The 27,676-nt window shown below is 46.9% G+C and overlaps 1 protein-coding gene across 2 annotated transcripts in view; it reads left to right on the plus strand.

Moving 5' to 3' along the window:
• FBXW8 (F-box and WD repeat domain containing 8) overlaps positions 1-26,578 on the plus strand; it is a 52,378-nt gene extending 25,800 nt beyond the window's left edge. For both annotated transcript variants that reach the window (XM_033075627.2, XM_033075626.1), the window contains exons 6-11: positions 7,041-7,237; positions 8,085-8,294; positions 17,554-17,681; positions 22,280-22,453; positions 24,987-25,103; positions 25,773-26,578. In XM_033075627.2, coding sequence (XP_032931518.1) covers positions 7,041-7,237; positions 8,085-8,294; positions 17,554-17,681; positions 22,280-22,453; positions 24,987-25,103; positions 25,773-25,917 — 971 coding nt within the window. In that variant the 3' untranslated portion in view covers positions 25,918-26,578. The remainder of the gene's footprint in view (positions 1-7,040; positions 7,238-8,084; positions 8,295-17,553; positions 17,682-22,279; positions 22,454-24,986; positions 25,104-25,772) is intronic.
• Positions 26,579-27,676: the final 1,098 nt, after the last annotated feature.

A 27,676-nucleotide genomic window follows, 5' to 3' on the forward strand; every position in this document is an offset into this window, starting at 1 on the left:
AAGAGCCAGAGACCAACATCTTCTGGATGTGGGAGCAGCAATTAAAAAAGTCAGGTTTGGACAGTGTGGCCAGCTGGGATCCTAAACTGAGGGGCTCAGGCAGAGCTCAACTCCCATCATCTTGCTTTAAAATGTATAATTTGATACTTAAAATGTCTCCTTGGGTATAAATAAAGAATATTTGTAAGTTTAGACAGCTTTGTACACATACTGTCTTTGATCCTGGCGTATCTACAGGTGAAAACAAAACAGAAGGTGAATAATCCAAACAAAATCCCTGATCTATAGTTTAATTTTGAAAATAAATTAAATGCTCTATGTGCTTTAAGATTCTCAACATCCTTGGCTGTTTTCTAGCTTGGATCAGGCCAGGATGGTTTTCTGTGGGTAAAAATTGTTAATAGGCAACATTTTCTGACAACAGCAATTCTGGTGTTAGTAATATTATTTACTCGAGTTGTAGGAAATTATAGCACAGGTTTAAGTGCTGGCTTTTTTTCCAGTGTGCCAAACAATGACTAGCAGAGGGTCTTTTGTTTGTTTTCTAGTTTCCCACTGACTAATCTAATAATTTGTCTGGGTTTTTTGCCTGTCATATCCCTTGCTGTCAGTGCTGTGACTGAACTAGTTTGCATAAAGCTCAGCGTCTTTTATTCTTTTGGGTAGAAATTTTAATAGGCTCTGTGATATGGCAGTTACTCTGATTTGAGAAGCCTTGGTCAGAATAGATTAGTTTCTATGGGAATAGGGAGATAAAAAGACCCATTTTAGCAGTGTTTACTAACTGCAAGCCGAAAGCACATATTTACAGTTTGCTGGAGAAGAGTTATTTAAAATTTTGGGGAGGGAGCGGACGGCTTTGAAGATAATGTGTTTGATTGTTCTTTGTTGTACTTTTCCAGCTCCCTTTCCTCTTTGTTTGTAGGTTTGACTAACCCAGAGAAACCATCTGCTCGTGTTGGAGGTGGTGCTGTCAGGCAGTCTAGACTTGCCTGGCAAATCCCTGCCTCGTCCCAAATTCATCGGCTGCTCCCGGTCCCGCAGGGCTCCCGCAGCGCTGGCCTTGGCTGCCCACACCAGGGCAGGGCTGACAGCACAGCCTGCCCTGCTCTGCCCTCACTGCCTCCCCAGGCACAGCAAGGACACAGCTTTGTCCTCCCTGGCCCGAGTGGGTTGTCACTCCATGCTGTCCCTGAGGGAAATGGGATGGGGAGCCAGTGAAGTTCCCTGTGGCCGTGCCAGCGCTCAGCGGGGGCGCTGCGTGTACACCTGGGGCAACGGGACTTGGCAACTCGAGCCACAGTTGTGATTTTTGAATTCCAACCCACTGGCCTCATATTTCTTCTGCCTTGTTTCCTATTGTCAGCACTGGCAGTGCTCCAGTTTGATTTTACCACTAATTGTGTTGCACGTTACCGAACTGAAATGAATCAAATCAAAATGCTTTTCCTGGAGCATTAGATAAAGCAGGCGAGGGTTCTGGGTAATGAGCAGATGCTGCTAATGCAGGGACAGGAGAGGCCTTGCCAGGACTCCATCTGCTCCATGCTTGCCTGCCTTTGGCTGGGAGCCACAGCTTTTGGGAAACAGCAGTCTACTTCAGCCATCCCTCTCCCCCCTGCGCTCTGGAGTTGCATGGTTTGCCTGGAAAACAGTGTGCAGCAACAGGAGAACAGAACTTTTTCCTGCTGTCCTTTAAATGCCATGGCCACCCTGCTGCAGCCCTGCTTGTACCCCCTCAGACCCACTGTGAGGAGCTGGTGGCCCTTCACAACCTGCAGAGTGCCTGCAGGCAGCAGAGGAGGGTGGTGCTGCAGGGATCAGAGGTGGCCCTGCCTGCTGCAGGCTCCAGAGGGGAATTCTGGCACTGCTGCTTTTTGCAGTTCTGTGCTCTTGTCCTTTCTGGAGCCCCTAAAGCTGCCCGAGGGTGTTGTCCCTTCTGTACCCTCTTTGCAGAGGGGTGGATTTGGTGCCTTTCCCTGAGTGCCAGGACATGCTCCAAGACAGCAGAGGCATTCCAGGCTCGCTGGAGTGAAGGAAAAAGTGTAATGTTAGAAGAAAACTGCAGGAGCAGGGGCTGTTTATTCCCATTGGTGGATGTGGGTGCAGCCCTCTTGGTTTGGGTGAGTGGAGTGTGATTTCTCATCCCAGTGATCCCATTCTCCAAGCTGGGAATGAAACAGGGTCTGAGCCTTCTCTGAGGGATTGTCTGGGGTGGTGGAAATCCCTGGAAGAAGGGAGGTGGAGGTAAAATCTGGGAACATTTGGAGGGAACTGGTGTAATGGTAGTGTGAGGGCAAGGCTCTTGTCACTGAGGTCTGATCTCTCACTCTTTGCACCCTCAAGACCTGCTGGAAGTGAAAATTAAATGTAAAATGTTGGTTAATGAACTTCAGGTAATCTACTAAGGTTAAATTGGCTCCTCCAACTAGACATGTTTTTGGGAAAAACTCAACAACAACAAGCAACACAGCAACAAGTTTTGGTACTCCTGGCTGGTGCCCATTTCCACCCATCCTTTTTTGGTACTGCTTGTACTTCATAGAGATATGATACAGCTGAAAATTATAAGGAAGTAAATTAATGTTCCCACTTCAGAGTTAAAAAAGAAAACACCCATAAGGTGCCATAGAGTCACAGAATAGCCTGAGCTGGAGGGGACCCACAAGGATCATCAATACAAGGGTTTTCAAAATGTAAAATGAGTTTTATTTTGTTTAAATCAAGGTGGCAGGACCACAACTCTGGAACAGGACAAACATCATGGAGGTGATGTGAATTCAGGACTTCTGGCCTTCCCAAGCCATTGTGTTTAGAAGCAGAAGTGAATGAGCATCAGCACATTTGGATTCCCTGCTCCAGCACAGACAAAATTCGGGGGTTTAAATTTATTTTTATTTTCAGATAATGCACATGTAAATTGCTTTACAGCTCTTCCAAAGCTGGCAGCAGCCACCAGCCAACAGCAAATGCTGGATTTAACCAGTGCAGTGAGTCTTTAGGATCAGAGCTGGGATCTTCCACACCAGATCCAGCCCTTCCACACCAGATCCAGCCCTTCCATACCCAGACCCAGCCCTTCCACACCCAGATCCAGCCCTTCCACACCAGATCCAGCCCTTCCATACCCAGACCCAGCCCTTCCACACCACATCCAGCCCTTCCACACCCACACCCAGCCCTTCCACACCAGATCCAGCCCTTCCACACCAGATCCAGCCCTTCCACACCCAGATCCAGCCCTTCCACACCCAGATCCAGCCCTTCCACACCCAGATCCAGCCCTTCCTCACCAGATCCAGCCCTTCCACACCCAGATCCAGCCCTTCCACACCAGATCCAGTCCTTCCACACCAGATCCAACCCTTCCACACCAGACCCAGCCCTTCCATACCCAGATCCAGCCCTTCCACACCAGATCCAGCCCTTCCATAGCCAGATCCAGCCCTTCCTCACCAGATCCAGCCCTCCCACCCCAAGCTCCGAACAGGCAGCTCAGGTGGGCAGTGCCCTGTGCCCAGCTCAGGAGGGGCTCAGGCAGCCTGTGTGACACTGCCAGACACAGCCAGGATAATATTTACAAATGAGATTTAGCACTGTTTGCTCTGTGTTTGTGCTGCCTTGCCCTGTAGGAGGATTAGGGGATTTTAAAGGAAAAGAGATACTTGGGTTTGTTTAATTTTGTAGCAAATGTATTGCCTGTAATAGCAGAGAAAAACCTGTGTGAAAGCAGATGGAACAGCTGCTTTTGCAGGATGTCTTTGTGCTGCCAGCACTGCTGATGGAGAGAGAGGAGCCTCCAGCCTCCCACCTTTGACACAGCAAGAGCTGTGCAAGGCTGGTGATGCTCCCAGAATTTGTTCAGTCAGGATCAGCACTGAGGCACAGCAGCCTCATGCTCAGTGTTTTATCCAAGTCCTTTCCAGCCTGGAGTGAATGGCAATAAATGGACCTTTCATCAGGCCACAATTCAGTAATATGTGGGTTGAGAGTTGAATTTTTTTGTCAAATCTGGGGCAAAGTGATGAAGGAGGCTGGTGCAGTGATTGTCACGTTGGATATCAGCTTTACCATCAGCAGCAGCTTCTTGCACTTCTTTTCTTGAGCCACAATGACTCTCCAGCTTGCTCCTAAAATAAAATTCTAAATAATTTTGGGGAGTTTTTGTTAGAGTTCAGTTGGAATAATCACAATTATGGTGCAGATTTGAGCGTGCTGTGAAAGCACTGCTTATAATTTTGATTTAATGACCTTCTAACTCGAGCAAGTTTTCAGTATTGCAAAAAATGAAAAAGATAACGTATGGCTGCAACCTTAACTTCACCTCAGCAGAGGAATTGCTGTGGAAATGAGGTGCTGGGCAGTGCTGGAGGCAGGAAGACAGACTGTGGAGAGCAGTGATCTCATCTGCACTGCTAAATCTAAGCCTGATTTTTTTTTTTTAGTGCCACACTAATAACCTGAACTGGAATGGAGTGGGATTTTTTTGCTTTTACCCAAACATGATTGACTGTTGCAAGGACTTGCACACTCATAAATACCTTTTGCTGTTTCTGCAGTGAAATGCAGAATATTCTAAGCAGCACTTGTAGCCCTCAGAGCAGCTTTACCCATTTATAAATCCAGTGGAGTATTTGCCTTTTCTGATTTCCCTCTGTCCTGATCCTTGTGGGTCCCTTCCAACTCAGGATATTCTTTGTACTCTCCTTGTTACTTTTTATACTCCTTTATCACATGTGAGTTTGTGACTTCACAAGTCACCTTTTTTTAAGAATATTTTATTCTAGGAATTTATTTTATTCAGGAATTTATTGCCCATATAATGTATCAGATGTTGCACACTCTGTATTTACCTGGTTAAAATCTTTTATTTTGGACAGATTTTGTTATGTTTGAGATGCAGTAATAATAACAGTAGTAGTAATAATAATAATAATAATAATAATAATAATACAGTGGCTTGCTGCCCAAAATTAGAGAGCAGAACCCTGAGCTCTGGGTTTCCCAGTTTGCTGCTGTGGTCAGAATTTATTATTTATTTTTTTTATTTTCCAGAACTTTTGTCCATTTGGACACTGTTAAACCCAGTGGAATGTTCATCACAGAGATGTGCAAACAAAAAGCTTCACTGAAATCAAACCATCCTCCCTTTTCCCCTCCATGAACCTGCTTTTTCATTGGGATCAATTTTCTGCTGAACAAAAATTGAAAATCCTCCTACTTGGAGCAGCCTGGGAGCCAAACCCCTGGTCTGACACAAAATAATTTGTTAACTGGTTTGAAGCTGTGTGCAACCAGTCTGTTTTGCAAACCTAGTTCAGCAGTTATTTACCTTTCAAGCAATTAACATAATTACCATTATGCTAAGAAGTAATTTTGGGAAGTTCTGCTCTGAGCCCTCACGACTCCGTCGGGACAGTTTTAGTCGGGACTTATCTTTTTGATGGAAGCCTAATTGCAGTTTTGGCTTTGTGTAAACAAACAGAGGCAGCTAATTGTTTAGGCAAATAGCAGATTAATTTAAATATTCATCCCTAATAAAACAAAAATGGTCCCCATTATGGTACTCATTCCCATGGTGAGGAATATAAATATTCAGTGGGAGTGCCATTAGACAGGGATCTTAAGGATTATCTGCATTATTTCACATTGGTAGCACTTTCCAGATACCAAATAATCTTTACAAAAGCTACCATAAATCAATTTAAACTCATTTAGCTACCATTTCACTATGTGCAGTTTCATTACCACACTCTTGCTTCACCTCCTCTGGGACTGGGGAGGAGTGTTTGCAAACTGGCAGTGGTGCCCATCCACAGCTGTCTGTCAGGGCTTTTATGTCTCCTTCTGAAGGAAGAGCTGCCATTAATCATTTCATCATTAACGTGCTCCACTGCAAGGGAGGCTTCTCCAGCCCTGCCTGTCATGTTGGAAGATTGCTTCTCCTTAATTCAGTGCAAAGGTGGCCCAGAAGGCTCCAATTCCCTTCTGTTCCCTCCTGATTGCCTCAGGTTGCTCTTACTCAGATGATGATGCTTTTAAATGGAGAACTGGGGAGCCAGGCTGGCAAAAATCCAATTATAAATACGTTTTCTTTTGACTTACAGTCCTTTATTCCTTAGGATTTGTAATCTTTAGCTTTTCTCTGTGATGACCAGGGACAGGACCCAGGGAATGGATCTGTCAGGAGGTTCAGGTGGAGCTCAGGGAAAGGTTCTTCCCTCCCCCAGAGGGTGCTGGCACTGCCCAGGCTCCCCAGGGAATGGGCACGGCCCCGAGGCTGCCAGAGCTCCAGGAGCGTTTGGACAGCGCTACCAGGGATGGGCAGGGTGGGATTGTTGGGGGGTCTGGGCAGGGCCAGGGGCTGGATCCAGGATCCCTGGGGTCACTTCCAACTCAGGACATTCTGTGATTCTGTGAATCATGCAGCAAAGGGACTGAAATTAGATTATGGGTTCTTCCTCTCTGGTTTTGGGGTAATTGAGAGCCAAAATTTCAGGTCTCTGTTTACATCTGATCTCCGAACATGGAAATGTGAGAAAAGTCAGAGTCTTCCTCAAGGTGGCTACTAATCTTATTGGAAAGTCAGAAATCAGGAATTAGGTGCAGAGTAATAGAGCCTGGAATCTCAGAATCACAGATGGGTTTGGATTGGAAGGGAACTTAAAGCTCATCCAGTGCCACCCCTGCCATGTGCAGGGACACCTCCCACTGTCCCAGGCTGCTCCAAGCCCTGTCCAGCCTGGCCTTGGACATTTCCAGGGATCCAGGGGCAGCCATGGTTTCTCTGGTTTCCTGTGCCAGGGCTCACCACCCTCCCAGGCAGGAATCCCTTCCCAATATCCCATCTACAGATCCCCTCCTTCAGCTTCAGCCCAGAGCACATCAGTTTTCCTGTGAGCCTGTCCCTGCTCAGAGCATCCTGAAGCTCAGGTGTCCTGCCCTCATCTCTTCCTCTGTTCCACCAGATTTGCAGCTGTTTAAACACTCTGCAGTCGTGTCAGAGCTGAGCTAACAGCCAGTGCCCTTTCCCTGTGCAGGCACTGTGAGTGTTTGGAGCCTGCTGCTGGGGCAGGAGCCCATCCATCACTTCCAGCACAACCAGCGCGTCCAGGCCCTGGCGCTGGCCCCGGGCGGCGCCGCCGTGGCCACGGCCTCCGGCTTCCAGGTCAAGGTGGAGAGCCCTGACGACAAAGGGTTCTGGCAAACCCCAGGAACCTTTGAAATCCAGAAATTGGTGAGTCTCCAGTCTGCTCTCCTTCGTTCCAGGAGCTCCTGATCTACTCATTGTTTTTGGTAGGGTTAAGATGGTTCTTATAAAAGTCTTACAGCTAGATCAGGGCGTTAGCAGCTCGAGGCTCTGACTTTGGAGCAGGTTAAGGGATGAGTCTTCCATCCCTGAAGAGCAAGGGTGAACTGCTGGCTTCAACTAGGAGTGAAAATGAACACAAGTCCATATGGTGCAGGAGGTTGGCTGGGTTTAATTTTTTTTTTCTTTTTTGTCAACAGTAAACTAAGCTGGCTCATTTTGTAAATCAGTTTTCTCGCATAGAATTGGAGCTGAAACTCCAGGTCTCATTCCAGATCCACACTATCTGATTAATTCTGAGGCAGGATATTGCAGGCAGCCTAATAGTGTCACTTGTGAAGCTGTAACTACTCATGCAGCTTCTTTAGGTTGCACCTTCTGTCACTGAAGTTTTGAGAGTTGTAATTAAAACTGATTCTCTGAAGTTTTATTTTGTCTCAGAGTATCAGCATTTGTTTGAAAGGAGAAGGAGGAGTGTAGGAATAATTGAGTCTTGCAGCCTCTCTCCTGTAGGAGGAAGCTGTGCAGTTACAGGGTGTGAAGTGATTTAAACCACTCCTGATTAATCCCGTGTCCAAAGCTAAGTCAGTCTTACAGTTCAGAAATAAGCTTGACACTTGGTCTTTGTGTGGAATTAATCCATAGCTGAGATGATTCAGGACACACATGAACAGTTTGTTCAGTTCAGCATGTAGCACTAGTGATGCAAAAGAATTTTTGACTGTATTAGAATAAATTAAAATAAAAAATAAAATAAAAAGTCTGCTCTTTTTAGGTCAACTTCCTTAATCTGGTTCCAGATGTCCCAGGGAGCCCAGTGGCAGTGGCAGCTGCAGAGGACATTGTCTATCTCCTGAAAGCAGAAGATCCTGGCAAAGTTCTGCACTCTGTCTATGGTCAGCCTGTCACCTGCCTCGATGTGGCTGCTCACGAAACAGCCTTTGGCATCAAAACCTTTGGCTGGTTACTGAATGAGCCCAACCAGGTATTGTAATTATTTGCTGGTAAGATTTTCATACCTTTGTAATTAAGGAAAAAGGAGTTCATGCTGAGGACTTCCTTCCCTGCTCTCCAGTTTTGACAGTAGAGAGGATAATTCAGTGCAATAATCTGATGCTGCTTTGTGTTCTTCTGTGGGCTGAAGTGAGGGATTATTGTTCAGCCAGCTGAGTTCCCTTTGCAGCTCCTACTCCTAGCAAGGCCCAGCTGAGTTTATGCTGCATCAGTGGCACCAGGGGGAACTCATCTCAAAGCACCCACCTAAAAACCCCAGCAAACAACCCAAAACCCCAGACCATCCCTCAGCCTTCCTGGTGAGGGATCCTCAGCAGTGTCAGGCAAATGAGCACCCTTGGGAGGAGGGTGCTTTTTGTGCTGTGCTCTTGAGAATTTGGCCAAACTGTGAAGAGATTTTGGTGTTTCCAGATGCCTTGGGAAGAGTTCCTGTCCCTTTCCTGCATCTTGCCTCCCTTTTGCACTCACTGGTTTCATTCCATTTTTGTGTCATGCTTCAGGCTGTCACAGTGAGGGAAGGAGGGTGCTGGAGAAAGGGAGCAGGAGTGGAGCATCCAGGAGAAAGGACCTGTTGTCTGTAGTGTAAAAATGCAGGATTTTTCTTGGCAAATGACTGGAATGGGAAAGCTTTATTTAGAACTTCCCCTGTAAGGAATAAACGTGTGCAGCTGCATCTCATTCCCTTTAAACTCCCTGTTCACCATCAATACCTCGAGGGCTGAGATGCTGAGCTGTGCTGTCTTTATTAATTCCTTTGCTGTCCTATTCCAGCTCTTCTCCCTCCAGAGGTCAGGAGGTAAAATTGCCTCATTTGGGGGCATTACCCCAGTGATCATTTTGTGCCTCATAAAGAACAGAGAAACCTCCCCGGGCTCCCAGTGCCGCTCAGCAAAGCCGGACATCTTTCCTAATTTAGTCCTGAGCTCCCTGGCTCTTGCTGGCAGATTGTATTAAGCCTGGTGCATCCTAATCAGGGAGATGGGCCCAGACAGCCGGGTGGTGTGACAAGGACACTGCCTTGGCACTGCTGCTCCAGCTGACATCACGCCGGAAATTAATTACTAATGTCTATTATGATAATTACCGGCCTCGCGCAGACGTGAAGGGACTTTGCAGTGCCTGATTACACTGGGCACATGGTGACAATCTGTCTTTGGGAGAGCTCTCCAGCCTGGAAATGCAGTCCTGGAGGATTCCAGCCCCATTGGCTGCTGCCTGTGTTTCTCCCCAGTTTGAGGTTTTCTTTGTTTTCCTCTGGGTTATTATTTTCCTCCTCACAATCCCTGCCTAGTAACCTGCTTCCTGATGAGAATACTTAGGGAAACCATCCTCTCTCTCTCTTTTTTTTTTTTTTTTATAATTTTCTAATTTTAGCCACGTTTGACAGCAAAGCTGAGATCTGAGGCATAAATTTTGTGGGAACTTTCATGTTGGAGAGGAGGAAACATCAAATCCGTGGCCTAGACTTGGCTCCTGTCAGATGAGAGACACCCGTGCAGCAGGGAGGGGAGAGCAGAAATGCTTCATCCCTGAGGAGTTCAGCTTGCACTTTAGTAGCACCAGACAACCCAAATATGATTCTGTTTCCTGAAAGTTCTCCTGCTTTAGTGCTCCCTGAACTCTTTTTGGAGGTTAAACTATGAAAGATTTTGTTGTTTCAGCTCTGTTAACTCAACGTGAAATCCCTTAAAGTCCAAATGCTGAGCTCTGAGTTCCCATCTAGGCTTGTCTGTGGCTAATTAAATAGCCCAGATTATGACCCCAGGGGGAAATCCTGATTCCCAGGGCATCCAGGGGACATTCCTTGAGGGATGATGTCAGGCCAGTGACACATCCCCCTTGTCAGCATTGGGAGCCCCGTGATCACAGAGCTGCTGCAGTAGCACCAAGGCTGGGCATTCACCTGTGGCAATTTTGGGTTTAAACACCATGGAGGAGATTAAATCCACAGATTGGCTGTGGTCTTCTTCATGGCAGGATCTAAACCTCATAAGGAGGCAGCAGGATGTATGTTAGGCTTGACTTCATCTGGTTTCTGATGCAGTCTGGATCTGGCTGGAGTTTTTCTCATAGCTGCTGCCTTTATAACCTGTCCTGAATCTGCTGTCAGGTAAGTCTCGTCTCCTGCTATAGCTCAGGTGAGCTTTCTGGATTATTTCTGTGAAATTTAGAGGTGGTTATTCTCCTGAGAGGAGGGGGAAAAAAATCCTAAAACACAGCTTTCTCCTGTATTCCAAATTATTTTGAAAATTTTTAACATATTCAGCAGTTCTTGGGGATCTGAGATAATGAACAAAGGAGGATTTGGTGGTTTTCTACCAAAGAAGCTTCTTACAGCATGCATGAGAATTTTTAATACAGGTATTGTCAGGCACAGTTTGGTTGTGGGTTTGGTTGCTTTGTGCACAAACATGAAGCTGGTTCCCCATGCTGGTGGATGAGGAAGAAAGGGAGGAAGGGCTGATTTTCCAGCTTCCAGCTCAGAGACAGAAGGCTGCATGTGCTGAGATCAGCTCTCTTGGGTGCTGCTTGTTAATGCTGTGGCTTTTGCAGCTCTTTGGAGCTGTGGATTGGCTTGTACTTGAGGAAAGGTGTTCAACCTCACCTGGCTCCTCTCAGCAGCCTGCAAACACTGCCTGGGTTTGCTCCTGGATTTCATGTTTCCATGGAATTCTTCAGCTGCTTGGAAACGTGAGTGCATCCAGTGGAATTAACTCCTGTTGTGAAGTGATAGTGAGTGAAAACAAATTTTAAATCACAGAATCCCAGAGTGGTTTGGTTTGGAAGGGACCTTAAAGGCCATCCAGTGCCACCCCTACATGGGCAGGGACATCTCCCACTGTCCAAGCCCTGTCCAGCCTGGCCTTCCAGGGATCCAGGGGCAGCCACAGCTTCTCTGGACAGCAGTAAATAATCCTTTAAATCGAATTTCATACTTTACAGTAATTTTTGAATGATACATTTAGGTCATGGCTGCTTTAGATGAGCTTTTACACCTTACTTATAAGTAATTAGGTAAAGGTATAGGTAATTGTAACCTTACTTATACCTTCTTTTAACTAAAATCCTTCTGAGAAGCTGCATGGTCTTTTCTGGTGTCAAATTCTCCAATTCTCATGGAGTTCCAAAGACTTCCATTTTTTTAATCTTAGTTTTTCTTACTTAAAAAATGTGGAGTTTTCACTTCTGTTGGCCTCTATGACTCTTGTAAAGAGCCCAATTTTCAACAAATTCACCTTTATGAACTCTTGTTTTCATACCAATAGAAGGGCAGGGCTTGCTGGTGACTGAACAGATGGAACTTGCCCAAATGTCTCTCTTTGAGGAGCTGCAGGGTGTTAGCAGATCTTTGGAGGTGTTGAAAGGTGTTTTAAATACCTTTTTCTTTCTAAACTCTTTGGCAGCAGTCAGAGAGGCAGAACTCTCTGAGGAACTGAACTGTGTTGGCCACTACAAGAAAAAGAGACCAGCAGAGAGTCCAGAACTTTTCAATGTCTAAATTTTATATGATTTATTGATCTAACACTCTAAATGACCAGGAATAATGTGAAATAAAAGACTACATAAATAACAAACAAATGAATCCCTTCCTATTGGCTGACATTAAGGACATTCTGCTTTTTTTCCTGTTTGTGCTGTAGTGTGAGAGCCTCAGAATTGGCACAGCTTAGGTGAGTGCCTCAGGTTTAGAAAATCCAGCTGCTGGGATGTGCCTTGAACATTCCAGGTGATGAAACCAAGGGATTTAATTCAGTTTTTAAGGTTCACCTTGCCTCCCTTCTCCATGGCAGAAGGTTTCCCTTAGGTCATGGAAAGCCTGTCCCTGGGCTAGAGGGGATTTTTGAGTGTGTGGGTGGTTCAGTGGGTAAACACAACATCCTCCCCACGGGCCCTGGAGCTCTTAGCCCAGCTTCAGCCACGAGTCAAACGAGCCTGGTGACCCCATTGCAGGTCCTAGCAGACATCTGCCCACATCCCAGCCCATCCCAGGCTGGCAGAGCCCCGGGGGCTGGCAGTGCCCAGGGCTGCAGGTGCGTTGGCAGCGCCAGCACAACGCTTGGCTCCCCTTCCTGCCACCAGCCTGAGCCTCACTCTGGAACTCCAGGCACAGGGAAAACTTCAAAGGGAAAAGCCAGCTCCTCTTGTCTTCAGCTCTGTGTGTGACTTGTGCAGCAGGTGTTGGATGGGGAGGAGCAGGGAGCTGCTTTTCCTGCTGGATTTGCTGGGAGCTGTGCGGGCTCTGCTGCTTTGGGCTTTTCGGGCATCGCCCGGCGCACGCGTCTGCCAGGAAAAGTCACCTTTAGGATGGCATGAAAGTCAATTTTCCACATGCTCAGAGAAGCACTCGTGTTCCCAGCTCCCCACAATGACTTATATCTGGCAAGAACTTGAAAAATAGTCTCTCTGGCTGATTGTCAAAAATTACATCATATTGGAGTAAACTGCTTTTAAATCAAACATCCATTATTCATGGATATTAACTGCTTTTTTATTTATTTATTTTTTTAACTGGCTGTTTTGTGTTTGATTTACTCTTTTTCTTCCTCTCTGATTGTCTGTCTCCCTCAGCTGCTCCTTTTAAATCTTAGCTCATCTTGAAATTTATGGAGCCAGAACACTTATCTGTGTGCACAAGTATCAGTGTGCTGACCTTGCATTTGTTAACAGTCAGATTGTTTTTGTTGTTGTTGCAGTGTTATGTGCCATATTTACAGTAGGCAATCCAATACATTTGCACTGGGAAACTGTGCCCTTGGGGCTTGTAAACTTTAAAAATATTCTTGTTTTCCCCATCACTTTAGGAATAAAACCCAAACTTGCAGCAGTGTGTACCATATGTTGTCTCTAATTTGATGAGTTCCCCCACAAATGCATTTTCCTGCTTTTGTAGGTACCCTCTGAATTGGATGGGTTTGACCTGAGCAGAAACCAGATCCCTTTTTATTTATGGTGGATTTGGAATTTCACAACCCCTTTTTCATTGGCAATATTTGTGTGTATTCAGGCAATGTTTTTTCCAGTTGGCAGAGGTCTGGACAGAAGCAAAGGGAAGAAAATAAATGAAAACCTGAAAATAAATGTAAATTCAGTTCTCAGTCTTGCATTTTGATCCTCTGGCACTCTGAGCAACTCAGGGTGGTTTTTATTTTACTTAAAATGACAGAAATCTCACTCCTGGATGGTTCTTTCTGAAAAAGTGGTTTCATTCTGAAAAATGGATCCTGTGTGTTGTTCAGTGAGGAGAAGGATGTAGGGTTTGAGTGTGGTTTTACAATGTGCTTTTTGCTGCTATTTATGATCCTCCCTCCAATACTGCATGTAAATAAGAACCAAATACACCCCACACACAGAGGGATTCACCCAGTTCTGAGACACAGCTCGGTCTGGAGGCAGGAATGGGCTGGAAAGGGAAAGGGAAATGAAAAGGGAAAGGGAAAGCAGCTCTTCCCCAGAGCAGGCTGTGCTGGCTGCCATCCAGGACAGTGGGATGGACACCCCAGCTCTTGTTGAAAGTACCACAGGCTCTTTGATAACAAGTGCTCGGGGATTTGTTGTTTTAATGTTCCATCCAAAAAAGACATCTCCAACAACACAGCATCCCAAAACACCTGCTGGGATTTTGGCCATGCATGGAAGAGTTCCATCAGCAGCATTTCCTTCAGTTCCTTGGCTTTTCTTGGAAGTGTCTCAAGCAGAGTGCATCGACCACGCTTGACCTCACTTAGCTGCGAGCTGTAACAAAGCTCACAGCTCAGCTCTTCTGGCTCCAGAGCCTTTCATTCTTTGGGAATTAATTTCAGGCATCTTTCATGAGTTCTTGGACAGCATTTAAAGAGAGTTCCCTGTCCCCACTGCTCTGCAGTTCCATGCAGAACAGTAACTTTGCCTTTTTTCCTGTGCCTGGGCTGGTGAATTTGCCGGGTTCCCGGCGCATCCCTCCCGGAGGAGCTGAGCCGTGCCCAAGTCGCCCAGTAAAGAGGGGAATTAGTCTAATGCACTGCCTTAACAAAGGGGAGACTATGAGCATGAATAATTAATACCCCCAGTCTGTGGCAGTGGGCTGAAATGAAGTCCCATTTGCTCAGCCTTATTAAAAGAGAGAGAGAGAGGGAGGGATGGTAAAGGTCGTTAAGGGACTTGTAACAGGGAAGGGATCGCCTCGGAGATGGATAATGTGTTTGCTAATCTCTGTGGTCTTTAACTAAACACAGTGCTGGAGGTGCTCTGGCTATTCCTGGCTTGTTGAATTATTAAGCATTCAGGGAGATTGCCTGGCTCTTGGCCAACAACTTGGAGTTTTCATTTGGCCAATGTTAATGGGTGCCAGGTTTTATTTGGGGTGTTGGATCCCGGTGCTGGCTGCGCGGGGTCTTTAATGCTTTTCCTCCCTGAGGTCCCCCTGGGGCCAGGGCTGCTCGTTAGTGTGTTATCCCAGGGTTCTTCATTTCACACCCAAATGCTCTTGGTTCACTTCCCTCAGTTCAGTACCTATTAGGTCACTGGGCTTGGGTGTCCATTATAGGATTATAAATACCTTTAAAAGGGTAATCCCTTTGCAGTGTGCATTATAGGATTATAAGCCTCCCAGAGATCTTATACTTTATCTGCCCTTTAACACACAGGCCCTTATTTCAAGTCCCTATTGACCAGGTATTTCCATTCTCTCTCCTTGGCCTTTGTAAGGAAAATCCTTCTTGCCTTGGGATATTACAGGAGAGCTCATCAGAGGTGTTCCAGCAACTTCAGAATTGTCATCAGCATGCTTTTAAATCTTTGTCTCCAGGAAATTATTATTCACACTGAAGCATTCTGAGTGCTTTTAGCTTCTTTACTTATCAATTGGTCAGAATAAGGGTTTGAAATTCATTTGCAGGTCATAAAACTGCTCAAGACTGGTTGAATTTTGATAGGCAAAACCTGGATACTGAAAATCACAGAGACTCTTCTAGTGATGGGACTAATTGGTTAGAAGGACATTTGTGCATGATAAAATTTAAAATAAATTTCATTTTACCCATCAATCTTGTTATTGATGGTTAAAATAAACAATCTTTAAAAGAATAGAGATGAGCATGAGAAGGAATTGAAGGAAGTAGAAGAAGATGATACAAGCTTTTCTTCCATTTTTGTGGGAGTGAACCCTTATTTTTCACAGATTATGAGATGCAAACACTTTAAATTGGTGGCCACCTACAAGTTATGTGAGGAGAAATAAGGCATTTTTCCAGCTGCTGGTACTGGTGAGCTTTGCCATGGGACTGCAGGCAGGAGAAAATGTGGAAAATGTTCCATGGGAATCTTTCAGTGCTACGTGGAAGCAATTTTTCATTCCAGCCTTTCATGGCCATGGCTGGATGTGCAAGCATGTGTCCTGTGTTTATAGCAGAGATGGGAGCTCTGGTCATTTAGGTAAATTAATAGTTTATGGATGTTCACTGCAAGTATCAGCCCCAGGGGACTTTTAAGAAATCAGCTTTTGGCCCTCTCCCCTCTGGAGTTTCAACATCCAGCTGGGAAGGGCTCAACTGGGAGCTGGAATACCTCACTCCTGACCCCAGCACTTCTTGTTCTTAAGCTGAATTCAGCAGTTTATTGACTTTGTCTTTTGTTCCAAACTTTCCAAGGAGAAATTTGGGTTGCCAGGCACAGATATTAATTTCCTTTGCACTGAAAATCCTTCGAGGTGCCTTTGCCAGAACATCATTATCTGTGGATTTGGTTACTAAGCTGTTGGGAGCTGGGCTGAAGTGAGAACAGGCTGTAAAATGATTTTTACCTCAAACATTAACATTTCCACACAGTTTGTACCAGCTTTTTCTTTGGGGTGGAAATTTAAATTAATTTTTGTTTGAATTTAACTTTTATGTTCTTAAGTTTTCCAAAAAAGGTCACCCTTGCTTTTGTTTTTTGGGTCTTAAGGATGGAAAATGCCATGTTTTTTGAGACAGCTTCACAAAGAACTAATTGGGAGATTATAATTCTTAGGAACACCTAAGGGAGTTGGATGTGGATGTGTTGATCCTCATAGGGAGCTGAAATATGTCTGAATTCACCTGGTCATTACTGGGAGAATGGCAGGTGGAGGAAACCTGCAAATTCTCTGTCTCTCTTTGCCCTGTTCCTCAAGATCTTTAAAGCTTTGCTTTGGTTTCCCAGAGGCCTCCATCACAAAGTGATGCTCTCCTGCTCTCCTAATTCAGCTTTCAGATCTCTGAAATGGCACAGAGAGGAAATAAAAGGCCAGGCAGCATCAGTGCTGCTGTTCTGGCAAATGTTGAAATAATGCATCCAGATAGTGCAATGTTTATTGAGCTGCACGTGGCTATAATCAGCAAATTAGAAGTAAAGAATATTGATGTGACATTGAGATGGCCATGCTGATGTTGCCATGGAAGCTGTGGGGTTTTTCTGATGTTTTAAATACCATTAAGTCTTTTCATGGTCACAAGGTTTCTTTTCATTTAAATGAGCATCACCATGAAATTTAATCATGTTTATGAAGTTATATAAGGCCAGGTGCACTGAGCTCCACTGGGCTTTGACCAGTACATTTTTCTGTTTCTATAAATACTTGTTCTCCTAAATTGAAAGGCCCACATAGACAGATCTGATGTGGCCCCACAGGAAGGACAAACATGATTAAACTGATTGAGGAGAGGAGTGGGAACGGATGGGGAACAACTTGTGCTTCTCATCCAGGCTCTGGTTGAATCATCTCAGATGCTGCCTAAAATCAGAATTGTTTTTCTGCCTTTCCCATCTGAGCTGCCACTTCAGATGTGACATTTCTGTGTGTGGCACAGGCTCTCAGCAGGGCTGTGGTCAGTTCTGCCCTGCAGTTCCTGCTGCACTTCCTCTCACTGTCCATCTGTCCAGACCTCCTCAGGGCTGGTGCTCTTTGCTTTTGCTGCTCTCTCAAAAGTTAAAATTGATGAGGAAACTCTTTGCTTTTCATTTAACCCTGGAGATTTCACCTGTGTGGTTTGTCTGAGAGCTGTACCTGGCCATCCTGGAGGTGCATCCCTGCTTCTTGCTGGATCTCACAGGAAACCTGCATTCCTTCTTTCTGAGGGTGCATTGCCTTTCTCCATAGGGGTAGATCTGGCTCTTGGTTCTGCTTTACCCATCAAGAACTCCTCTGGTGGTCACAGCTCTGCTTTGTGCTGCAGCAAAACCTTGTGGTGGTGCTCCTGCTGAACTGATGTGCTGTTTTATTCTCTCTCTGCCAGATCCTTCTTTACAACCTAGAAACAAACCAGTGTGTGACCAAGGTGGGCAACTCCATCGGTGCCTTCTCCTGTGTCAACCTCCAGAGCAGCCCCCCCAACATGCTGGTGGCAGGCAACAAGGACAGAAGGTAGGTGATCCCCAGGGCCACCTCCAACTTCCTGTCCTACAGCTGGCCCTGCTGCAATTGCTTTCTCCTGTGGTGTTTCCATGAAGTTGAGGAACAAACTATTAGGTAATAGTTGGATGTGGCTGTCAGAGTGCTTTGTCTGGAAGCTCCATGGGAAGAGGAGCTCTCGGAGCCATTTGGTGGACACAGTTGGTGCACAGCCCAGCGAGACCACTTGGAATATCTTCCACTTCCCCACCACCACCCACAAAATGAGTTTGGCATTTAAAAGCTCACTTTCTGATATTAAAAACATAACCTAAGGGATGAATCATGGAGGATGAGATGGGCCCGGCTGCCAAATGATGTCAAAAGTGTATTTGGGAACACTGTGATGTCCCTCAGGTGACAGAGAGAAAAAGAGACTTTCATATGAACAGATTCCAGCTTCTATTTAGCTGATTAGCAGCTTTCTCTTTAACTCCTTGGCTTGGGGAGTAGGATTTTCCCAGCTCAGTGTCTGCTGCCAGGAATGGCCGCGCTGGGAACAGGCAGTGTGAAAGGATTAAAGTGCTTAAAAAGACCCTTGGAGTCCAATTTTTAGATTTCCTTTTTTTGGCGACTCGTTTGTGGGGTCTGATCCAGTGCACCAAAGGAGATGTGGGATGGCCAGGAGCCAGTCTCTAATGGCTCCTGCTTCCTTCCCTCCTCCTTTCCACACTGGGCACCAGGCTGCAGGTGGTGCTCTGCTCTGGTGCTGGGATCAGATTGGAAGGCGGGCACTTCCCTCTGCCAAATCCCAGACCTCTGTCCCGCCAGTGCAGCAGCTTGCAAAAATGATTATTTTGTCAAACAGCTTTTTTTTTTTTTTTCTTCCTTCCAGGAGAATAGGGAGTGCAAGCAAGCCTCACACTTTCTTAGCAAGGAGGATAAAGGAAATAGCTGAAGTTTCACAAGTGGAATTGAATCCCTGGGAGGTTTTTCCCCTCTAAAAGCAGATAATTGTTTTTCCAAAGCACCCCAGTAAAGCTACCTCCAGTTTTGATTTCCTCACAATAACAGGAGAGGAGCTGGAGTTGATATCCATCCCCTTTATAGAAGAGTAGGTGTCTGTGCCCTCCCCTCCAGGAAGCTTTAGGGGTGTTCAGTTTTAGCAATGACTGATTTCAGGGGGTTGGATGTCTGTAGAACAGCAAGGAGTTAGGGATTAATAGTTGGGAAGGTAAATGTGGCATCCAGGAGGCAGGAGCAGAGTATCTCAGAGGTCAGATCCTGCTGTGGTGCTGCAGGAAGGTGCTGGGCACCTTCCACAGGTGGAATGAGACTGCAGTCTCCATGGCCATGTTATGGAGTGGGTTTGTTAAGAGGGAACACTCAGTGCTTGAAATAATTACAGCAATTTCCCAATTTCACTTGAATCTGCCCTTCTTTTACTCAAAACCAGGATTTTGAAAAGTAATACTCACTGAATGTTTTTGGTAGGACCTGTAAAATCTGTCTTTCCATCTGAAATTCCTGCTAAGCACTGCTGATTGATTTGATTCCTGAGCTGTGCTTTGCTCTGGCAAGAGGCCTCCTAGCAGGGAGTGTGTGCTGATCCTGCTTTTCCTTGGTGGAAGCTGGGGTGGAGAGGAGTGCTGGGAAAGCAAACATATGGCAAACCCAGAAAGGTGTGGATCCAAACGTGTTCCATGCTCTCCTGAAGGCCAGGAGCTCACTCCCAAGGCAGGGAGGACACCTCCCTGGAGCTGGGATGAGTCCAGAGTGCTCCCACTGAGCCCAGCTGTCCAGGCAGGACCTGCTGGGCCAGGTTTGGGATTGACAAAACACTGTTCCTTTTTATCCTTAAGGCACATCTGAGCAGCCAGGTGTCCCTGTGGTTGTCCCAGGGGTGTGCCAGCATGGACACCTGCCTGAAAGCTGGGTGCTTCCTCATGGCATGAGCAGGGCTCGCTCAGATCTTGGCTTTCCAAGCTGGAGCAGCTTTGGTTGCTGTGAGAGCACACACAGGGCAGTGGGGAGAGCTCCAGGAGTGAGCCCTTCCACAAACCCCATCCTTTCCCAGAGCACAGCCCCAGGCTGCAGGCAGAGCTCCTCTGCTGGAGCTGGGAGAAGGGAGAAGTCCTTGCTGTGCCATGCAGAGCACTCCTCACCCTGCCCCACTGGGCTCTCCTTGGCAGACTCGGATGGATGCTGCTCTGCTGGAGCTCTGGACTCTGCTGCCTTGTCTCTCAGCCCCTGCAATGTGTTGTTTGTAAAATCCTATGATGCAATCTCCGGAGAAGGGGAGAGGAAGGACTTGCAGCACCATTAGGATCCTAGCAGGGGTATGGAATGAAGCACAGTTAATGTGTTGGAACAAGTGTGTTTTGGCTTTTTCTGGAATTAATGTGTACCTGATGGGTTTGTTCTGATAGCCATCAGCTGGGAGGAACTTGCTCTGGCTTCTTCTCAAACTGAGATCAGTGTTTCCCCTTCCCTACTGTTTTCACTTGCTGCATTTTTTATTCATTTATGTACTTTGCTTTATCTTTTAATCTTGATAAATAAGGCTCCTTTGTGATAGGAGCTGGATTTAAAACTTAACACCATTAGCTCTAACTGGTATTGTGGCCTTTTAGCAGTGCTTGGAATCTTCAGCTCTTTTTCTGTAGTTCTGCTTCTGGCTGAGTCTTCAATCTATTTCTCTTCAAAATGCTTTGTCTGGGTGGTCAGTAATGTCCAAAAATCAGATGTACCTAAAAACTGCCCACAGTCAGTTGCATTTTTGAAGTCAAATCAGATCCTGGTTGCTGGGTGCTTGCTTTGAATATTGGTGATTAAGTCAAGGGTATGAACCTGTAATTTCCTGTCTTTTTTGAATTGCCTCACATTTAATCTCCTCTGAAATCTTTGCAGTAATAATCCTCTCCTTGATCCTGGTAATATCCATGGTGGAAGTGAGCATGTACCAAGGGGTGGGATTGTTAACAGTGAACCCACAATGGGTGTTTCATGTCTCATGGCATTGCTGGTGATTTGGGAGGCACAGAGAGAGGAGCTTTCTCCAAATTTCACTTTTATTTTGTATCATAATTCATAAAATCATGGAATGGTTGGGGAGAGACCTTAAAGCTCATCCAGTGCCAGCCCCTGCCATGGCAGGGACACCTTCCACTGTCCCAGGCTGCTCCAAGCCCCATCCAGCCTGGCCTTGGACACTGCCAGGGATCCAGGGGCAGCCACAGCTGCTCTGGGAGTTCCATCTCAGTTCCTCCAGGGAACAATTCCTTCCCAATATCCCATCCATCCCTGCCCTCTGGCAGTGGGAAGCCATTCCCTGTGTCCTGTCCCTCCATCCCTTGTCCCCAGTCCCTCTCCAGCTCTCCTGGAGCCCCTTTAGGCCCTGACAGGGGCTCTGAGCTCTCCCTGGATCCTTCTCTTCTCCAGGTGAGCACTCCCAGCTCTCCCAGCCTGGCTCCAGAGCAGAGGGGCTCCAGCCCTGGGAACAGCTCCATGACCTCTCCAGCAGCTCCAGTGCTCCTGTGCTGAGATCCCAGAGCCCCCTTTAGCTCCTAGAACCTGTAAAGACTCAGAGGGATCCTGTATGGTGGGAGAAATCTGCCTGAAAATGATCTTTGATAGCAGAAATCAGGGTGAAAATTCAGTGGAGGAGGGGGCTGGGCCTCACTGCTTTTCCAGCTGTGGAACAGCTGGATGTGTCCCAGATGGATTTCCATAACCCCAAACCCTTGTGCAGTCACAACCCCCAGGCTGCATGTCCAGAGCTTTTGTATCCCTGTTTTTCTCCCTGTTTGTATCCTTGATTTCCTCCCTGTTTGTATCCTTGATTTTCTCCCTGTTTGTATCCTTGATTTTCTCCCTGTTTGTATTCCTGTTTTTCTCCCTGTTTTATCCTGTTTTACCCTGTTTTATCCCCGTTTGTATCCCTGTTTTATCCCTGTTTTATCCCTGTTTTCCTCTCTGCTTTTCCCTGTTTCTCCCTGGTTTTACCCTGTTTCTCCGTTTTTCTCCCTGTTTTTCTCCCGGTTTTACCCCGTTCCTCCCTGTTTTTCCCCTGGTTTTCCCCTGCTTTACCCTGTTTCTCCCTGTTTTTCCCAGTTTCTCCCTGTTTTTCCCGTTTTACCCTGTTTTTCCCCTGTTTGTCCCTGTTTTTACTCTGTTTTTCCCCTGTTTTTCCCAATTTCTCCCTGGTTTTACCATTTTACCCTGTTTTTCCCAGTTTCTCCCTGTTTTACCCTGTTTTACCCTGTTTTTCCCAGTTTCTCCCTGTTTTTCCCCTATTTTTCCCCTGTTTTTCCCAATTTCTCCCTGTTTTTTCCTTGTTTCTCCCTGTTTTCTCCCTGGTTTTACCCTGTTTCTCCCTGTTTTCCCCAGTTTCTCTCTGTTTTCCCCAGTTTCTCCATTTTCTCCCTGTTTATACCCTGTTTTACCCTGTTTTTACCCTGTTTCTCCCTGGTTTTTCCCTATTTTACCCTGTTTCTCCCTGTTTTTTCCCTGTTTCTCCCTGTTTTTACCCTATTTTACCCAGTTTCTTCCTGTTTTTCCCCGTTTTTACCCTATTTTCCCCACTTTCTCCCCGTTTTTCCCCTGTTTTACCGTCTCTCCCGTCTCTGCAGGGTGAGGGTGTTTGACCTGCGCTGTGCCCAGCCCGTGTGCTCCCTGTACGGCCACCAGCTGGGAGTGTCTGCAGTGCAGATGGACGAGTGGAAAATCGTCAGCGGAGGGGAGGAGGGGCTGGTGTGTGTGTGGGACCAGCGAATGGCCACCAAGCTCTGGGAGATGCACTCCAGGTAACTCGGGGCTGGGAGGAGCATGTGGGACTCAGAGGATTTTTGGGGTCTGTTTTTTTCTCCAGCTGTCCTGGCCTTTTTATTTTTGTGTTTTGGGGAGCAGGGAAGATGTTGGGGTATTTGCACCACTTAATCAGTGGCTTGTCTGAAGGTTTTTTTTTTTCTTCACTCAGAGTCAGGATTAAAAACATGAAGGAGATGAATTTTCTCGTGTTTGGGCTTGGTTGTTTATTAAATCTTATCTAAGGTACAGAGAGTTCTGTAACACCCCTAGCTACCAGATAGAAGTGTGAAAATGGGGGTGAATTTACTAGTTAGTCCAATTGAGGATTAACACCTATATTATTGACACTTTTAACCCAATAACCAAACTCCTGTGACCCAGAGTGCAGCACTGACTGTCCAACCAAAAACTACCTGAAATCACGAAGAAGAAGGAGGAAGGACACAGAGACACCACCCAAAATCCTCCATCTTGTCCCTTACCTGTTAGTATATTATAAAAACCTCAAATTTAAAACCCTTCACCATGTGAAATCACACTGTTCTATTTAACTACACACCAGTGATTTTAACTCCATCACTCAAATTTGGAGCCTTCTCCAAGGTCTCAGGTCTAAAGCAGTGTTCTCCAGGGGTCAGTGCCAGAAAGCACAGAAAGCTCAAAAATCCCAGGTTTCTGGGATCCAACAGTTCCCCCTGGGCTTTCCATGTAGTTCAGTCAGTGACCTCTCCCTGCCCCATCCCCAGCCTCTATTCAGGTGTGGAACCTTGGGTTTCAAGTGCTGCACTGGCTGTTTAGGGATTGACTGGTTCTGGCTGTCTCCATGCAGTGTATCCATCACAATCCCAGTATTTCTGTTCACCTCATCCACACATTCCCTTAATGGTGAGGATCAAAGCATTTAAACTCATTTAAATATTGAAATATTGGTTTGTACTGAGTACAAGGAGCACAGTACTGAAAGTACAAGCAGATATCAGCATCCTGGAGCTGACACTGTGTACAGCTAAATGAAGATTTCCTGATCAAAGCACAATTCCCAGGCTTTGTCTGGATAAAGACTTGAGGATTTAGCCCCTTGTAAGTTGAGTGATACCCATAAAATGAACAGATAAATCCTGATTTCTTTTTTTTATTATTTTAATGCATCTTCCCCAAAGAGGAGCTAGATGAGGTATTTACAGCCAGGGAAGTTCAAGCTGGAGTTGTCATTGATTAATAGCAGGTATCACTTTCTGTGTTGACCCTGGGAATGATAAAGCCTGTTGTGATGTGGCTGATGCATTAAGGACAATATTCCATTGATTGTCTCCTTGGCATGCTCATTAGTGCTGCTCCAGGAGCAGAGCAGGGCTGAGCTCAGGGATGTACTCCAAGTGAAACCATTAGATTAAACATGTAGAAAACAGTGTTTAATCTATAGAGCAATCAGAAGGGATCACTTCAATCAAAAGGCTTTCCTAGATAAGGTGTGTGCTGTTATCCCAGAAGCAGGAGCTGAGGGAGGTGACAGGAGACACACTGGGGGTGTGGAGATGAGCCATCCTCATCTGAGGAGAGGAGGAGTGACTCCTGCTTGAACAGAAAGTGCTGTTCCTGGGGTTTGGGGTCAGTTATTCACCAGGGAGAGGAAAAGGAATGAAGACCTGACTTGAGTGCCAAAAGGAGGGGCACAAGGATGGGGAAGGGTCTGGAGGGCCTGAGGGCACTGGGAATGTTCAGCTGGAGCAGAGGAGCCTGAGGAGAGACTGCCCAGGGGCTGCAGCTCCTCCCGAGGCAGCTCTGATCTCAGCTCTGGGACAGGGACAGGACCAGGGAATGGCTGAGCTGGGCCAGGGCAGGCTCAGGCTGGAGCTCAGGGAAAGGTTCTTCCCTCCCCCAGAGGGTGCTGGCACTGCCCAGGCTCAGGCTGGAGCTCAGGGAAAGGTTCTTCCCTCCCCCAGAGGGTGCTGGCACTGCCCAGGCTCCCCAGGGAATGGGCACGGCCCCGAGGCTGCCAGAGCTCCAGGAGCGTTTGGACAGCGCTGCCAGGGATGGGCAGGGTGGGATTGTTGGGGGGTCTGGGCAGGGACAGGGGCTGGATCCAGGATCCTGTGGGTCCCTTCCCACTCCATAGTTCTTCTGCCTTCTCGTGCATTTCTAACCCAGCTCGGTGCATGGGTGTGTGGGGTGTCCTTCCCCTTCCTTTTCTGCCCTTCCCGGGACAGCTGCAGCCCTTAGGGCAGCCAGCCCAGCCCAGCCCAGCCCAGCCCAGCCCGCATCCATCCCTCACAGCCTACACCAGCTCTGGTGCTCTCCAGCTTCCCAGCTGTATTTTCTGGCTTCCTTGTGTGTTCTGGGAAGAGCCCACTAGGTGGGGATAGAAGATGTGGGATGTGCTCCGGGCTGGAAGAGGCAGCAGTGCAGGTTCGCAGCCTCTGGCTGTGGGGAGGGCTCTGATTTCGGTCACTCCGTGTTTAATCCAAAGCCATTCCCCTCCCAGCACTCGGACTTTGGGAGTGCAGTGCTCACCCCGAGCTTGTTTTGCAGACATCCTGTCCGCCACGTGTGGTTCAACTCCCACAGCCTGATCACTGCCAACATCCCCGAGGAGAAGAACCCCCGAGGCTCCAGCATCACCGAGGATGACCCCAGCTTGCACCGAAAGTGAGGAACCAGCCCTCAGCAATCTGCTTTTAAATAGCACCCTGAGCACCTGAGTCATCACCCAGAGCACTTACAGACAGGGTATAGCAGCAAAAAAATGAAATTAAAAAAAGTTTAAGGGTAAGGTTTATAAAACAAGTGATGAATTGGCTCTTGATTTGCTTGAGTACAAAAAAATAAACCAAACTTTTTTTCCTCAGCAGGGGAACATAAAGCCCACTGAAGCCAGACAGGGAATGCAGCCCTCTCCATGCTTGAAATATTAGTAATGCTGTCTTCTCCTAAAGGAAAACTACTGGCATTTAAGCTGCAGGTTTTGGTATTTGCATCTCAAATGGCTGTTAGTGCTAATTGAACTATCAAATACCAATGTATTTATCTTCCCCCGTGCTGGAGAGCCTGGAGATGTTTCAGCAGATGACAGTCACGTCTCTGCAGGGCTGGAGGCAGTGATTCACCAGCCCTTCCCAGCTTGCTGGGTCCCTGGGAGGAGGCAGGAGAGAACTTTCCCTGTTCAAAGTGCTCAGCCTCTCACAGAAGGGATGGAGGTTTTTATCCAGCTCCTGCAGCATGGCATTTTTCAGTTCAGATGATTTTTAATAGTGATTCCTACCTCTGTTTGCTCTCCCACTGAGGTGAAATGGAGTGTCCTGGTTGTTTTCCACACAGGTACCGAGGGGTGATTTATTCCTACGAGTTCTCTGTGGACCAGCTGGCTGTGGACAGTGTCCTCCCCATCTGCCGCTCTTCCTACGACGAGGTGACAGGGTACAACTACAACATCGGCCTGGCAGTGCCCTATGACAGCATCTAGGGCACTCCTTGGCCTCTGGGGCCAGCCTGGGCCACAGGCAAAGGAAAATCAATGTGGGACAAGCACCCAAAAGCTGCTGTGGGCTGCAGAAAGTCCTGGGGATGTGAACCCAAACAGGGCAGGGCTGCCCTGGAGCACCATGCTGAGTTGTCACTCTGGACACGTCCAGGGGTGCAGCCTGGGGGAGTGAAGGGGCTGAGAAGGGAAAGGGAGCACTGGCAGGGTGAGCAGAACTATTCCTGCTGCTTGTGGGAAAGGTGCTGCAGCTCCCATCTTGGTCAGGAAGCCAGAGTGGGACACTGAGGAGGTGGGAGCTCTCTGAGGAGTTCTTGCCTACCCCAAGAGGGGAAAAAAAATCACCAGGGACTTGGAAAAAGCATGTGCTGAGCCACATGTTTGAAATGTCTGTCCTGATGCTGAGCTGCTGGTTCTTGTTTTCCTTGGAGTACATTGGAATGTGCCTGGGAACAGGACAACAGACCCGTGCACAAAAGGTTATGGTGGCTGGAGAGGGATTGGGATGGAGAGAAAACAGAGGGGAAGGTTCCCTAGGCCAGGCTGGATGCTTGGGAACTCAGCAGGCCACACACATCCAAATTATTTTAGAATAAATTATTTTTTTAATTCTTCAAAGTCCTGGATTAAATGTTTTGTAATTATATGTGTACATATGTCTGTGGAATTTTGTTCCTGAGCCTTTCAGGGTGAGCTGACCCCTGTTCACTGGGACTGAGGTCTGCCTCAGGTTGTCAGATATGTTCTTGGCTGGATCATGTCCTTCCACAGCACCTGGAGGGTTTTCAGTGCTGCCTTTGCTTCCAGGCTGGGAATTGATCATGGAACAGAAGGGATGAAGTGGCCCCAGTGCCCTCCTGGGTACTGAGCCCCAAAGCTGTGGGGAAGCACCAGGTGAAGGGCAGGGTTCAGGTGGAAATGAGGAGTGAGGCTTTACCTTAAAGCCAGTTTGGGGAACAAGAGCTCCAGTCCAGGATGGCCCTTTTCACTGATTGAAAATTATTTTAATTTTTGTGATTTGCCCTTGTAAACTTACTGGTGCAAACCAAAGCTGTGTCAGTTCTATTTAAACTGAGGTTAAGTTTTAACTTACACCTTTTTTCCTGGGTTAATGGAATCAGTATAAAGTACTGGGGAGAGGTGGAGGAATGTGCCCAAACCTGCAGGAGAGGGGCTGGGCTGGCCCTTCACCCCTGTGCAGTCACTGAGACAGCCCTGGGTTTCACTGCTTTTCCTTCTTTGGCTTGGGGTGCTTTGCCATGACCCCTAAGCCAAAATTTCATGGTTTAGGTTTTTAAGTTACCTTTTTCCATGTGATGGATACACAAAAAATGCAAGGGGCAAAGACCTTCTGTCTGACCAATAAATTTGATCTTTCATAAAGCTTTGGTCTTTTTTTTTTTTTAATTTCTCTACCCTTCTGGGAAGCCAGCTCCCTCCCTCCATTCCTGGAGGAAGTGTCATGGATGCACTGTTTGGACAACAAAACCTGACAAATAAATAATGGTTTCTGTAGCATGAATGACTTTGGGGCTTGACTTCTTCGATGTGCTGAGCAGGGAGAGCTCCATGTCATTGTTCTCCTTTCTCCTTATCTCACCTCATTATCTGGGAACAGCTTTGTTCTCCCTGCTGCAAGGAGCAGATAAGTTTGTGTGGTGCCCACGTGAGCCCTTTCCCGGAGTCCTCCTCCACATTCCTGCTTCTCCCCCTCCCTGCCCTGCCTGTGCCTCGCTGGAGCCCG

Source organism: Catharus ustulatus, chromosome 18, assembly GCF_009819885.2.
Source record: "Catharus ustulatus isolate bCatUst1 chromosome 18, bCatUst1.pri.v2, whole genome shotgun sequence".
NCBI lineage: Eukaryota > Metazoa > Chordata > Aves > Passeriformes > Turdidae > Catharus > Catharus ustulatus.